The 14,906-nt window shown below is 36.4% G+C and overlaps 1 protein-coding gene across 1 annotated transcript in view; it reads left to right on the forward strand.

The window, feature by feature from the left end:
- LOC128988840 (protein brunelleschi) overlaps positions 1–12,930 on the forward strand; it is a 37,517-nt gene extending 24,587 nt beyond the window's left edge. Inside the window, exons 14-24 of the mRNA XM_054410531.1 lie at positions 1,043–1,155; positions 2,457–2,521; positions 3,132–3,222; positions 4,014–4,131; positions 5,230–5,341; positions 6,263–6,332; positions 8,492–8,634; positions 9,354–9,510; positions 11,078–11,267; positions 11,860–12,083; positions 12,696–12,930. Coding sequence (XP_054266506.1) covers positions 1,043–1,155; positions 2,457–2,521; positions 3,132–3,222; positions 4,014–4,131; positions 5,230–5,341; positions 6,263–6,332; positions 8,492–8,634; positions 9,354–9,510; positions 11,078–11,267; positions 11,860–12,083; positions 12,696–12,842 — 1,430 coding nt within the window. The 3' untranslated portion in view covers positions 12,843–12,930. The remainder of the gene's footprint in view (positions 1–1,042; positions 1,156–2,456; positions 2,522–3,131; positions 3,223–4,013; positions 4,132–5,229; positions 5,342–6,262; positions 6,333–8,491; positions 8,635–9,353; positions 9,511–11,077; positions 11,268–11,859; positions 12,084–12,695) is intronic.
- The last annotated feature ends 1,976 nt before the right edge of the window (positions 12,931–14,906 follow it).

Consider the following 14,906-nt stretch of genomic DNA (forward strand, 5'->3'; position numbering starts at 1 on the left):
CCAGTATTTTAACTTGTAACTATAGTCTACTAATAATAAAAAATAAAATTGTCCAAAAAACTTTTCTTGATTTTGTTTTGATTTTGGAAGCCGTTACATGGTACGGTTGAGAAACGGCTGATGTCGCCTCACGGCCGAAAAGAGAGGTGAAAGGGTTAATATCTAACAAGCTTCTGTTCCGGGACTAATCTAGATAGTTCAAATCTGACATTATGGCCAAGTTCTTAACTTTGTTCTCTACAATTTCTACCTCTATGCGGTGATAAGTTTCGTCGTAGTAGCAGATAATGATGTGAAGAAAAATCTCCGCTCTCACAAAGTAAGAATCACATTCTGTAATTAGGGTCCTATAGGAAGAGGGTCGACCCCATTTGAAATCCATTGCCAACTGATGGACGTGTTTGCAGAACTCAATTTTGCCATGACCGTCAATGGTGTTTATGATTTTGCCATCACCGTGGAAGATATTGACAATTTCCTTGTGATCGCAGAAGATGTTCTTGAATGTCATGTGCTAACAGTGTTTTAGTTAGGAATTGGGAGTCAACTAGTTGTTGGTTGAAGTTTTTATTTTTGACTAGGTGCTGTGGCAGTCTCAGTACTACACAGGTCAAAACCATGTATAAGGCACCTTGTATAACAAATATATTGAGGAAGTGGAATGTTTCTTTTGTTCCTGGGAAACCACTTTACCACCAATAATTTTCCCTGTTGGTAGATTTGTACAGTTTAAAGATTTTGATCTAGAGGAGGAGTGTCTTCTCCCCTGGAAGTTCATGTTCAAATATTGCCAATCATCAATGGCAATCGGCTATGTGTTCATATTACCCCATGATGATTCTGAGCTCTTTTGTTGTCATTCATAGATTTATCTATTGAATAAAAAAAGATAGGTCTCTTGGGCAGAGTTCTGATCTTCAAGAATTTTAGCTGTGAATACCAAGGTCCACAAAGAGCCATAGTCTAATAATCATTTAACTGTACATGGTAAAATCAAATTTTATTACATCAGCAACATTTTAATTTAACTTTTTTTTTGCAGGGTATTCAACTCACACTCTTGGTGTAAAAAGCAATTGTCGACTAAAGAATATACCTATAATTGCTCGGCCCATGTTTACTGTTGAAGTGATTCCTGCTTTACCTCTTCTAGAGGTGAGTTTTCTAAAAAACAACAAAAAATAAGCTATCCTCATAGAAAATTAATGTGTTGTAGAATAATACCTTTAAATTTTGTTTTAAATTTTTTTCATGAACTGTAAACTGGTATTCTTTAATTTTTGTTTGTTTAGAAAATGGCAAGAACTATTTCTTTTAAGTTTTCATAACTATGCATTCATCCGTTTGAAATCCATAGATCATAGATTAATTAAACCACACCTATTATTGTTAGTTTTTCACTCATCTTTAACAAAAAATTAAAATTATTTTAAAACAAGTTACTGGTAGACACACACATGAATTATAACCAAAAAGTAGCAAAATGCATGATTTGAAGTGCAACTCACACAAAGATTTCTCTCATCCCTAACTTCCAATTGAGCTTGTTAACTTTAATTTTAAGTAGGCCTCTTAGACTCTCTAAGACGAAGGCCTCTGCCCCAAACATTTGCCACAGATGTAGGCCTTTTCCCTAAACATTTGCCACAGAGTAGGCCTCTTATCTAAACATTTGCCTCAGATGTAGGCCTTTTTCCCAAACATTGGCCACAGACGAAGGCCTCTTCCCCAAACATTTGCCACAGACGAAGGCCTCTTCCCCAAACATTTGCCACAGACGAAGGCCTCTTCCCCAAACATTTGCCACAGACGAAGGCCTCTCCCCCAAACATTTGCCACAGACAAAGGCCTCTTCACCAAACATTTGCTACAGATGTAGGCCTCTTCCTTAAACCTTTGCCACAGACGTAGGCCTCTTCCCCAAACATTTGCCACAGACAAAGGCCTCTTCCCCAAACATTAGCTGCAGATGTAGGCCTCTTCCCCAAACATTTGCCACAGATGTAGGCCTCTTCCCCAAACATTTGCCACAGATGTAGGCCTTTTCCCCAAACATTTGCCACAGTGTAGGCCTCTTATCTAAACATTTGCCACAGACGTAGGCCTTTTCCCCCCAACACTTGCCACAGACATGTGAACTAGCCATGTGTTGCACATTAGACCTGACTGAGGCAGGATTTAAACCCGTGGTGACGCTGTCTCCAGGTGTTGTATTGTTTTTCTAAAATTGATTCCCAGGTTGTACTACTTGTCCGAAATATAAGCTAGTGAAGCTTGAAGGGTTAAGATAAAATGGTCTGGAAATTATATAACATAAATATAAGGAGTTAATAATTTGTAGTTAAAAATACATTTATTTGGCCAACACATGCAAGCTACATTGAAGACTAAACTATTAATTTACCATAATCACTAGTAGATTTTATTGACAGCTACTATGATTTTGAATGTTCTAGATCACATCGTCATTGCCTAATAAAACTGCAAATGGAGTCTCTGTTTCCCTGTATGCCGGAGAAAGGTAATATATGCTGTTAATGTACTATGCAGCATTTTATATTACTTTTACAAATACCAGTCATTAGATGTAAATTGATACTAAAATGATGTCATGTGTTGACCATTGTACAATTTACTATCTAAATAACAAGAAACAGCTGTCACAGAATTTTTAGGTGTGTAAGCTATCTAATGAGGACAAATTCCTTTGTACTTAAGTCCCTCCTCATTTACCTGAGCTGGGTAGCTCAGTGGTTATAGTGCTTGCCTAGTAATCAAAAGGTCGCCGGTTCGATCCTGAGAAAAGTGTGTAACATTTTGATGGTTCGCTACTGGACCCAGCTGTCCTTGATCATTGGGATTTTAATAAATGGCCCTGACAAATAAAACAGCTGATATTAGTCAGTAACAAAGCTACAAACTACTAAAAGCATCAAACTCCATTCTACTCTCACCCTTCACTAATATTTGGGTTATCATACGCACATATGTGCAAAGACTAAACATTACAAATGATTGTGAACATCAATCAGTTCCAGGAACATTAAAAATATTTTAAAAGAATAGTTCTGAATTATTAATTTTTAAGACATCCTTTACTAAACTTAATGACATTAGTTGTTTTGTTTTAGCATGGAAACAACGTTAGAACTGGTTAATAAAGGCCAGTTGCCAATACAGTGGCTTGAGGTGTCATTAGAGTGCCTTCACGAATGTGAAAAGGTAATGAAGATTTTATGGTGGACTTTTATCATGTTACTCTGTTTATTAAGAACCAAATACACACCACTAAAACAATGTACACTTATTATCATCAGGAATACTCTCAAAAAACTTTCCGAAATATATTCCTTTTCTGAGGATGACCTTATACCAATGTCTGTCACAGCCCTCCCCTCACTCTTCTGCCCTCTGGACCAGACTTTTCAATTCCTGGTGTCTCTCAGTTTATGGAGGGTAGAAAACATGCAATACATTGGAGTTCGGTTCTGTTGACATGGTCGTGAAAGTTTCTAGTTGAACTATGCGATCTCAAAAAGCAGTCAATCCAAATCGTGTACAATTAATATCAATTGAATTAATATCAACTCGACCTATTTACCTGTTTTATGTTAAATTATAATATTAAATTGTTCCTTATTAAACAGTGTATGCTTATATAAGTTACGCCTATATAAGACCTTGAAATATTTACTTACAAGATGATAATAGGATCGTAGGTATAATAATTCATAAGTAACAATTTAAAATATATTGGTGTTTTATCGATTTAGAACTATGTAGGCCTACAACCTCAATCTCTCTTCCTGTTATAAAAACAAACAACTAGGCTGATCGTATATTCACACATGAAAGGACATTTGGTGCATTATATGTAAGTATCACTATTATGGGACAAGGAACTTATTCTGCTGGTGGTATGGGACGTTTGTAACAGTTTTTTGTTTTAACTGCCAAGATAACCCAGATTTTTGCTGTGAAAAGAAGTGGTGGTGTTAATGTCCGTTGCCTAGGTGATAACGTGGGACAGTGAGTCTCTACAAGCATCCCTCCCTATCCAGCCTGGAGCCTCCAGCAGCCTCCAGCTCCAGCTCCAGGGAGCAGCCAGCTTCCTGGCCTCCCACAGCCAAGGTATGTCTAGTAGACGTCATTGTTGGTGTCATTCTCAAGCAGCAAACACAAAATAATATAAGAGGCACAGGGAGGGTAAGTTGTCGCCAAGTTTTGTGAGCTAGACCAAGATGAAGGTCCCCATGCCATTGGCCAGCGTTTTTTAATTTTGAAAAATATGATAAAAAATTTATAGTGTTTAGCTTTAGGCTACGTAGTTTAATCATTAAATGTTGGGTAAGCATAATAACCTGATATATAATTAAGAAAACTGTGCTGACATTTTACATTAAAGGAGATGATGAATTGAGCCAACACAATTGAAATGTTTTGTATTTTCATAAAGCCCCGTTTCCATAAAATATTTTCTGCTCAAAACATTGTTGTGAGATAAACTCACAACAATGTTCAGGTAAAATGTTTAATGAAAACACAAGCAAAATGTTTTGAGCAGTGTTGGCAAACAAAAAGTGTTGGCAGCCATTGCAGCTCACAAAATTGTTGTGAGCGTTGTGAGCTGTGCTCAAAACCTAATGGAAACGGTGTCCTCCAGCCAACATTGTGAGCAGAACTCACGCATGCAAACTTGCTCTGTGATTAGTTCCATCAGACGCCAGCACTATATCGCACCCCTAGCAGACGGGTTAAACACTAAAAGATTTGGTTTATGGTGTATGTTTTGAGATTAGAGGACCTACCAATTAAACCAACTCTTCTAAATCACTTGCCGTCATTTGTATACAATTTTGAAATCCAGCCTGAGCTTTAAATAGCCTACCGGTACCTCAAAAGGGAGTTGTAGGCACATTCAACAAACCTTTAAGCAAAAAGACTTCTAATCCACTATTGCGGTTGCTTTCTACCTTTTAAATTAATAAATTGGTAAGAAGAACGAGCCTTTACAACAAAAGCAGCAGCGGTCTCTTCACTCCCCATGATGTAGATGTAGCATAAAGGGCAAAGATGGTGCTTGGAGTGAGGAGGGGTTGGCTGATGTTGCGGGAACTGCTTGAAATGGAATCAGTGTGCCAACATTGTTGGGAGCTGTGCTCAAATCAACTTGAGCTTAGCTCGCAACATTTTTCAGGCAAAATGTTTAAAGAAAACGGGGCTTTACAGATGCAGGGAGTGCTGGAAGCATTTTCTCAGCCCCAAGCTCATATCTTTCCTCTTCAAGCAACAAGCAAAGCACCGAGCGTCTTGTCACCAAGTCCACCGCTTCATCATTCAAGTTGGTTAAATTTTTTCAACTGAACTAAACATTTAGTGATCACTATTGTTTTGTGAGTGGCTATTTAAATAAATACCACAGTTTAATACAAAGTGAACATTTCATCCCCGACGTTGATGCATACCAATCACTGTGGCATATTGTAACTTTTTTGCTGTTCCCATCAAGTACTTAAGTATTTTAAAACATTTTATGTTTTAAAAACTAATTTTCCTCATCCTCCAGTATAAACCATTGTTTTCAATTCACACGTTGTGGAGCTAAAGTATTTATTTTATCGGTGTCCAGGACATCAGCTGTACATTTTTATAGCTCCAAAAGCCATCTCAATCTGTTGATTTTGCCCGAAAAGATAAGCCTGATTTGCAAATACATTAATGTATTAATATTGAAATTTGTGTTTATCATCATAACCTTTTATCAACACGTTTGGGCAAATTTAAATTTAAAAAAATTTAGGTACTTAATATGAATTTATTTTCATTTACAAGGACGAGATTGAGCCTCGTTCAACATTTATAACAGCTGTTTGTTTATAGTATCTAAACAAAGGTAACCGTTTGGAAGCTTATTTATAATAATAAACAATGTACATTTAAATTTTTTTTAACTATTTAGCTTAAAGGGATGATGCAGTATGGTAAAATATATTTCAACACATGATCAAAAAATGTCTTTCAACTTTCAACCCTCGCTCATTTACCTACTTAGGACCGAAAAGAGTCATTTTAGGACCTAGTGACTTGAAAACCTACATTTATTTGTTTATTATACAGGAAACACCCATAACATCATCGGTTGTCAATCCTTCTGGCCAAAATAACTGTTACAGATTAGGTGGTTTGTAAAATTGACGTTCTGTGCTTTAAATTTTAATATGTTCCTGTTTCAATTTTGTTTCAAATCAAATATGTGTTCCAGATCTGGAGGAAGCAGTCTGAACTCATTTTCATCCCAATTCAGCAAGCTGTGTGTAGAAAATTCACCCAAGGTAACAGTTTACTTATTTTCCATAATCCATAAAATGACATGGAAATTTTATATTAATTTGGTGCTTAACCATCAAGCGTCAAGCGTATAAAAAACTTCAATATAGGCCTACACATACATAAAGTATTGGTACATACTAAATATTTTTCAACTCTCCAAAATAGTTTGGGAAGAAATTGCAAAACTTTATGTTTATAGGGTTGAATATGGAAAACCTATTTTTACACAATAAAACCACCATCAACCTCCGTTCCCATAGTCCGATCACGCTAGTATGGAGTTCTCATAAACACAGGTTAGCACAATTGTACCAAATTTCATAAAATCAAATATATTTTAAAATTTTGCTTATCACATTCGCAGCGGCTGGGTCCCCGGTGACGCATGGCATGCTGTGGTGAGAGGCGGCTCACCGGGGACACAGCGCAAAATGCATTGTTTGCCCAGTCATTGTGGCTCAGGTTCTCACCGAGGACGGTTGGTACGCGTTTGTATTGTGTCTGTAATACCAGTCTATAATTGTGGTGTAGGTTGGTAGTAAATTTCCCCGTGAAATCCCGCCTGCCAATGCTTTTGTCCCGGTTTCGGGAATTTTCTCTATTCAAGCCATATTACAATGACACTGGTTATTGATCCAGAGAGTGCTGCTACCTTTGGGTGTTTCAATTAACTACGTCCAGTTTTGGCAGTATTGCAGAACAATCACCACTCCTTTTTGTGATTGGTCTTACTGAGATATTTGAATGCCAATTGCGATCGCTGATTCAGTAGCGCGCCGGGGCTCCGCCTGGGCCTCGCCGCAGTTTACGAGTGCCTGTGTAAAGGTTTTCAGCAGCGAACATGTTAAGTCTTCGTGTTAACGGAAACCGGAAACACATAAATATATGAATTTGAATTTTTTTTTGTCTCTGACGACATCAAAACGAAAAAGTAAATTGGTCGCAGGTCCAGATCTTACTATGAGACCTATGGTAATAGCTTATTACTTTTATGGGAAATTTGCTAAAAATGAATTGGTTTGTCATTTGTAATCTAGAAACTTTTCAGTTATATAGTGCCAACTCCTCATTAGGTAATATCTTTGACCACATATTCCATTCCCATGGTAAAGTTGTAGCTAGTTTAAGAGTGAAAGTGAATGTAGATGAATTAAGCCACCGACTGAGTGCACTGATGTAAATTTATCTCAAATATGTCAACTTTTTAACCATGCTAAATTGAAATGACAGCTTATTTATTATTAATTTCATCACTATACCACATCTACTATTATAGTAGCATAAAATAAGGGAGAAAATATAATTGTAGAGTTAAACTGTAGCATAGTCTTTGAGTGGCTCATTCAACTATGTGTTGTTTGTATGAAGAATTAGCTGAATCTTGAAACACTAGAGACTAAGGCGGTCGACACACGGGAAGACTGAAACCCAACTAAAGTTGAACCAACTTTTTTGTGACGCGATTACGATTGCAGTTGCGTTGGTTAAATCCGCACACGGGCGCGACTGTAGTTGAGTTGAGACAGTAAATGAGTTTTAATTTTTTTATAACGATACTGTGTACTGTGTATGGTGTTTGAAATGAGTGGTAGTGATTAAGAAGCCCTGTTTTATAGACAATCAAGAACGTAGAAGGTATTGGGTACATCCTTATGTTAAAACAAATATTAAATGTAGGCTCTTTGTAGCTGCCGCTGCATTAAAAGAAACAGACCCAAAATTTCAGTCTATGAACAGGATGTCAAAAAGTACTTACGAAGAGTTATCGCAGTTGGTATGCCCGATCCTTGAAAAGCGCAATACAAATATGCGAAAAGTTGTTCAAACCAGGCGACTGAAATCACCGAGCAACCGGCAGGTCCGGTTGCTTAACGACTGATCGCCGACTGGTCCTCAACTGGTCGCATAGCAGTCGCACCGTGTGTACTGTCCCACCTAACTACATTGGTCGGGACGCTGGCGACTAGTTTGTCCAACTAGTTGCCGATTTCAGTTGGAAAACAGTCTTCCCGTGTGTCGACGGCCTAACGTGACTCTTTTCGTCATGAGCTCAAATATATTGCGCCAATAATTACAACCTGTAATTATAATTACCCTTATAATTACAGGAGCTGTATTTGTTTACGCTCAGTAGTCCAGAGACATTGTTTATGATTTGCAGGCCCTGCAATGCCATCTGAAGGTGAGGTACTCCAGTGACCCGGGTTTGAGTGCTGGCTATTGCAGAGTCGCTATGTTCGTCTTCACACTGGAAATAAACCATTCTGTATTCATCACCAACTGGGATGTCATGCCAGCTGAGACGTAATTATTTCAGTTAACTTACTGTTGAGGAAAAATAATATTTGCATCAAAGCTTTGAATTTAAATTTTACTGAGACTTGTTAAAAGATTTTACGACACTCATGAGGTAGCAGTAACTAATTATTTTAACGATTTACATGAGATAAACAATTTATAAGAGTGGAAGTTTGTTGGACACAGTTCTAGATGTTAAAAATAACTTGAAAGAGTAACCAAAGAGGAACACCTCTTGAACACCATGGAGGAACACCATGTTGAAAGAGGAGTTAGCCCCCACCCCTGACAAGGTTCTATAACCGGCCCTGAATGTTATCTTATACATATATAACAATTTTATTTGTCCTAGGTTTCGTGCAAATTTTTATTATTGTTGACTAAAATCATTAAGAGGCTACACAACTTAATCCAAATATAAACGTGTCTTTCATAATCATAAGCCTACACAAGAAATAATAACGACACATTAGATTGCTAATCTGAACAGAGATGTTTTTAACCAATTGATATTTATGAGTAGAAATGTCTCCTGGGACCAGCAGGAGGCTGTCAGGTCTTTGTACGATAATCCCCAGCCAGGCAGGAGACACGTGAAAAATATCTTGTCAACTCTTTTATGATGAAAATTTTACTAAATCTATAATCACTGTACCTGCCTACCTTATGTATCTGTAGAAAAAATGTAGAATTATTTTTTTAACAAAAATTGTATGTTTGTCAAGGAGTAACCAGTTCTACCTGGTCTTGGATATTGCCAATATGACCAACCAAGAGTTAGAACTCAAGTATGGGATGAATAAGAGCCTGCTGATGGAAGAGAAGGAGTCTTGTCGTATCCCAATACCCGTCGAGCGCTGCCCACTCACCAAGATTGGCAAGGTCAGAGATAAGAATATTTTTTTTATGTTTTTTTAGGGAACTTGTATACAATTTTCAGTTTGAAAAGAAATCAAGCTATTAAATATTGGATGCGTGTCTAATAGTTTACTGTAATGTTGTCTATTACTATTCAATCATCAAGAATAATTATATTGCTATTTTAGAGATGTAACAGGATTCAGTTTTACAGGAACTTAAAAATGAATGCCAGTCATCAAAATCCACTACATCACAAGATCTGGTGTTTCTCTCAACATCAAATCTTTGTTACTTCAATATCCGAAAAAGCTATTTTTGTATTTTACCCTTCTACAATATCAAGCGGATTCTCAATATTTAAAAAATATTTGTTTGATAAAATTATACATTAAGTGCAGCTACATTATGCTCTCAACATTTTCAAACTTCAAATAACATTAAATACCTAACTTTTGTTTATATTGTTTGTTTGTATATAAATAAATATAATTTAAATTATACAGATGATTTATAGAATTAGACACGATTTGGAAAAGATTGGGTTTCTTGAAAGAATTTGGCTATTTAAAATATGATTTGGATTTTTTAGATTTTCTTTGTATATGAAATATTGTTCATTTGAATCCATTTGATTTCCTTTGTTTAAAAATTTTAGAATTTTCATGTTGTTTTTTAAATTCCTGTAATTGTGGTTGGTCGATAAAAGGTGTTCAGCAAAGTTTGATTTCATGGATGTTCTGTTGTTGCTCTTAAGAGCTTGAATGTGCTCTTTGAATCTAGATTTAAAAGAGCGTCCTGTCTGACCAATGTAGAAGTGTTCACAATCAGTGCAGTTAATTTTGTATATGCCAGATTTGACGTAGATGTCTTGATCTTTATTTGTAGTAATGTTATTAGTTGTTGAAAGCGTTATTTTTTGTTTTAAAGCCAATTTTGTATTCAGAATTTTGAAAAGTTTTTCTTGTAGTCCTGTTAAGAGTTGTATTGAATGGGATGCTAATGAATTTCTCTTTCTTCTTTCTTTCTTTGTTGTGTTCTTGATTTAGATTTGTCTTTCTTTTTATGTTTCTAATCATATTGTAGATGATGTTTTGCTTATATCCATTCCTTGATGCTAAGTATTTAATTTTGTTTAATTCTATTTCAACATTCCAATGACAAAGGAAAATTACGAAATAGAACTTAACATCTTAGATAAAAGCTACCTAATTATCGCAGAGAAACAAAAAAATGATTGTGCGTCTGCCCATGTTAATCAACCATCTAGTGTTGGAATTGGGACATCAAGTGTTGATATTACATTATGCAGTTATTTTTAACCCTTAAAGTTGGCTGACTAAAATGGAACAAACACACAATTAAATTGTCTAAGGATAACTCTGAGTATAGTTACTGTGCTTTTTTTCTCCAAGAAAATGAATTAGTTAAATATTAAAATTATTCACTACATTTTCACTTTAAATGGTGTATTTACTATTTAGTGAAGGGTTTATTTGAAGTGTCGACCCAGCCATTGTCCTGTTCTATGCTTCGATCAGTACCTCAACATATAACCCTAAACTAGGTATAATGATGTGTGTGTGTGTAGTTGTTCCGGCCGGGAGAGAGTGTGCATGACCTGATGGAGTTGAACATGACCTGTAGCAGCCACATCTCCGCCCTGGTAGACCTGAGGTGGTGTCTAGTGTCTGGGGAACACTGCGGCACGGCTTCACTACACGGTATCTCGCTGTCTTTGGGCATGCTGGACATCGTGCGCATGTCTCCCATCAACTGGGGTCAGTTGTAACACTTGTCATTGCAACCTACATTTTTATAGTTTGTTTTAAGTAATGGTGTATTATGTTATCATTAAGGCCTGAAGTAACTTTTTTGACACAAGCTCAAGTTTAGTCTGGTTCAGAAAATGAGGGTTAAAAATACACTCTCACATTGTGTAATTTATATTTTTTGTCATACTACCATTCTTTAAAATAAATACAGTATATCACAAAATGTAAATTTATTACATTGTTTACATTTATAGATTAGCTCACAAAATGGTTCCTGACTTCAGCTGATTCTTTCTTGCCATGGGGAAAAAGGGAGTTACTTAAGTCCCACAACGCTCGTATTGAGAACATACATTTTCATTTTAGTACGAAAAAAAATTGGTTTAATGACTACATAAAATAATCCTTGGTTGCTGTAATTTTGCTTAATTTATTTAAATGGTTGAACCATCTGCAAGCCCCTTCATTTGAAAGTCGCCAATGAAGATCGATAAAAAAACCTAATATACAAGTGGGCTCAGCTTGACTTGAAAATCAAATCTAGCTGCTTGGACAACTCTAATCTGAGTAAACTAATGACTGTGTCTAACTGTCGCAGAGGTGATGATCAACAGCAGCAAGGTGGAGCCTCAGCAAGAGTTGACCAGTCAGGTAGGCCAGAGTCTGCTGTTGGCCGTCAACCTGATCAACTCCCTATCATGGCCACTGCGGGAGCTAGAGCTGGACGTTCAGTTCTTCCAGGACCACCAGAACGGCGCCACCAACTACCAGCTGGACACAAGGATAGCTTGCTCCGGCGCCACCTGTGTCCAACTGGACGAGGTAAGGGGCGGATGAAGGTTGAGTGATAGCTTTGAGAAATTCCAATAGCTTCACCCAGTTTTAGAATACAAATGGAAATAGTTAAATTGAGCTGCCAAAAGTGTGTTGGAAGTTAATTACTGATGTTTGTTGAACACGCTGACATTTAACCAAGTTGAATTGGAAGACGTATGGTACTTAACTAACCGCTTCACAATATTTACTTATTGTAAACAACAGTATCTTGTGTCACATCGCATATCATTATCTGTTACTATGTGAGCAGTTATAACTAACTTCTGTTTTAATTTGAAAATTGGCTACAACCAGTCCATTGACATGGTATATCTAGAAGTATCCAAAATTTAATGGAAAAATGTAGAATGAGGCTTGACAAGTAATTGATCAGATGGATAAAATATGGCAACGAAGGCACGAAGGAATTTTTATAAGGATAAAAATTGGGTGAAGCAATTAGAGGTAATGAAGTGAAGAGGTGTGAATTATGTGATTAATAATGCATGGTGTTATCAGTAATTGTGGGGAAACAAGTTAAATGTATCTGTCAATATGTTTAGGTTTGGATTTTGTTTTGATGTATACTTTTTTTTTTAATACAAGTTGTTCTTTCAGGTAGCAGAGTTAGGCCAGGCATACCACGAATGTATAGTGGTTTTCCTCACTCCAGGCCAGTACAAGGTCAACATCCAGTGCACTTCCAAGGAAAAGCATATATGGAAACTAATACCTCCACTAGTCATACAAGTCACAAGGGTATAATATTTGGTTTGTTTTTTTGTATGTATAAATATTTGTATAGCGTTAACATTATTTATAAAAATATACTCTCATAACGTTTCTGAAGCTATCCATGTTTGATATTTATCCCAATTTATACCGTTATTGTTTTTTACTTTGACATTTATATTGGGGTAAGAAACTCACTATGCTAATTATTGGGAAATGACCATTTAATATCTTGTATAGACCATGTCAATCTTGCTTTCGGTTCATAGGTTCATATAAGTTTTGACGACATTCAAAACATCATAGAAAGATGGATACAGAAACATTTTGTACGTATTTTCTTCTATAACAAAGATTGGGACACCAACTTAAGTATTTGGAGGTAGTCAGGTAGTTTGTCACAATCAAGGCTAAATAACTAACCAAGGCTAAATAAATAAGCCGCTTGATGAAATAGTCCTTTGCAACTATCTACGGTCTGCAAACACTTCACGTCATTAAAAATCCTCAGTGTAAGCGTGTTCCCCTACTTTATCACAGCTGCCTTCAAACTTTTTTAATTTACAAAGATACTTAATGCATGCAAAGAACCTAGAACTAGAAATTCGGTATTTACTCAGGGGAGGTATAGAAGAGGCTACGATGACAGCTGTGGGCTTCTTATTAGCTGAGGGAACGCCATTACCATAACAAAACGATCGGTAGCCATCGGCCTCGGTGGTCTAATGGTTAGCGTGCTGGGCTGATAAACTGAATGTCCCGGGTTCGAATCCTGCTGGTAGCATTAACTTTTTGTCCAAGATTTTTTTATTATCAGCAAGTTTGGTTGGTTTAGTTCGGTTATTACAGTTTAATTTTATTATTAAGTCATTATAAAATTTTAATTGAGCAAATTCTAGTTTTATTTAATAAACAGAATTATTTTTCCGATTACTAAACTTTTGTTATATTATTTCTTTATCAGCAAGTTTGGTTAGTTCGGTTAGGTTATGATAGTTTAATTTTATAATTAAAAAATAATAAAATTGAATTGAGACATTTATAATTTTATTTTATGAACAGAACTATTTTTGCGATTAGTAAACCTTCATTGCCAAAGTGCTCTCTACTACTAGTGCTCTGTTCCCGGAGGAATTTGGAACTAAATGCCTCATTCGTACCTCCCCTAAGTCAGACCCTAGAAATTCTACCCCCATGTTAAAATTTGTTCTTGTTTTCTAACCAAAATTTACGTAGATGTGAGCCACCAATAAATTGTGCTGATCTAAATTACTAATTCCTGTTGAATACACAAACTTTTTTACCAAGTGACTTATTGTAAGCTATAGCAATTGTTGTGACCCATTTAGCTATGTCAGCAACAAAAATTAAGGTAGAAAATAGAATGTTAGACACTTGCGCATTCTGTGACTGGCTCACACAACTATGTTCTTTTTTAGTGAAAAAATTATGACAGCAGTCAGGGGATGTCTACTTCTGTATCCAATAGTCAATAGCAATAGCCAATGAAAGAGCCCATTGTAAGAGAGATTAAAAGCAAACCTACTTTATATTTCTTGTTGAATTTTCTGGAAAATGGAAATTGCTACAAGAAAAGATATCACCATAATCACCAGCAATAAAATATTTTTGAAATATTTTTGAATGGGATATCAGGCAAAAATACTGATGAACCAGATTGCATGTAAGTAAATTTTTACACAATATTGCATAGTTTATTAAATTAACACGTTCGCTGCTGACGGCTAGATGCCGGGATGGTGCCAGGAGCTGAACTAACGATCGCCGCTGCGTAAACATTGCTGCCGATACACTGAATTACAGTAAAAACAACAGTAGTTGTGCTGGATGGCAATGTTCTGCAATAAAACTGGCTTTGGACATAGTACTAAGTGATTCAGATAAATAGCAGCACTACCCAGGTTGCAGTCGGTAAAGTAGTGTCGCTATCTAGCAGGAAAGAGGTGGGACAAAGCCCTGTTCTAAACAACCGTGGTGGTGATTTTGGGAAACTATATTTTTATTGTCAGAAAAGTACGTCCCCACGAGCTGCAAAGAAATATAGGACGCTCGTGACGAGCTGGCTGATCCATGGTA

This window comes from Macrosteles quadrilineatus, unplaced genomic scaffold (genome assembly GCF_028750875.1).
Source record: "Macrosteles quadrilineatus isolate MER2022 unplaced genomic scaffold, UCM_ALF_1.0 Scaffold_3__2_contigs__length_128488019, whole genome shotgun sequence".
NCBI lineage: Eukaryota > Metazoa > Arthropoda > Insecta > Hemiptera > Cicadellidae > Macrosteles > Macrosteles quadrilineatus.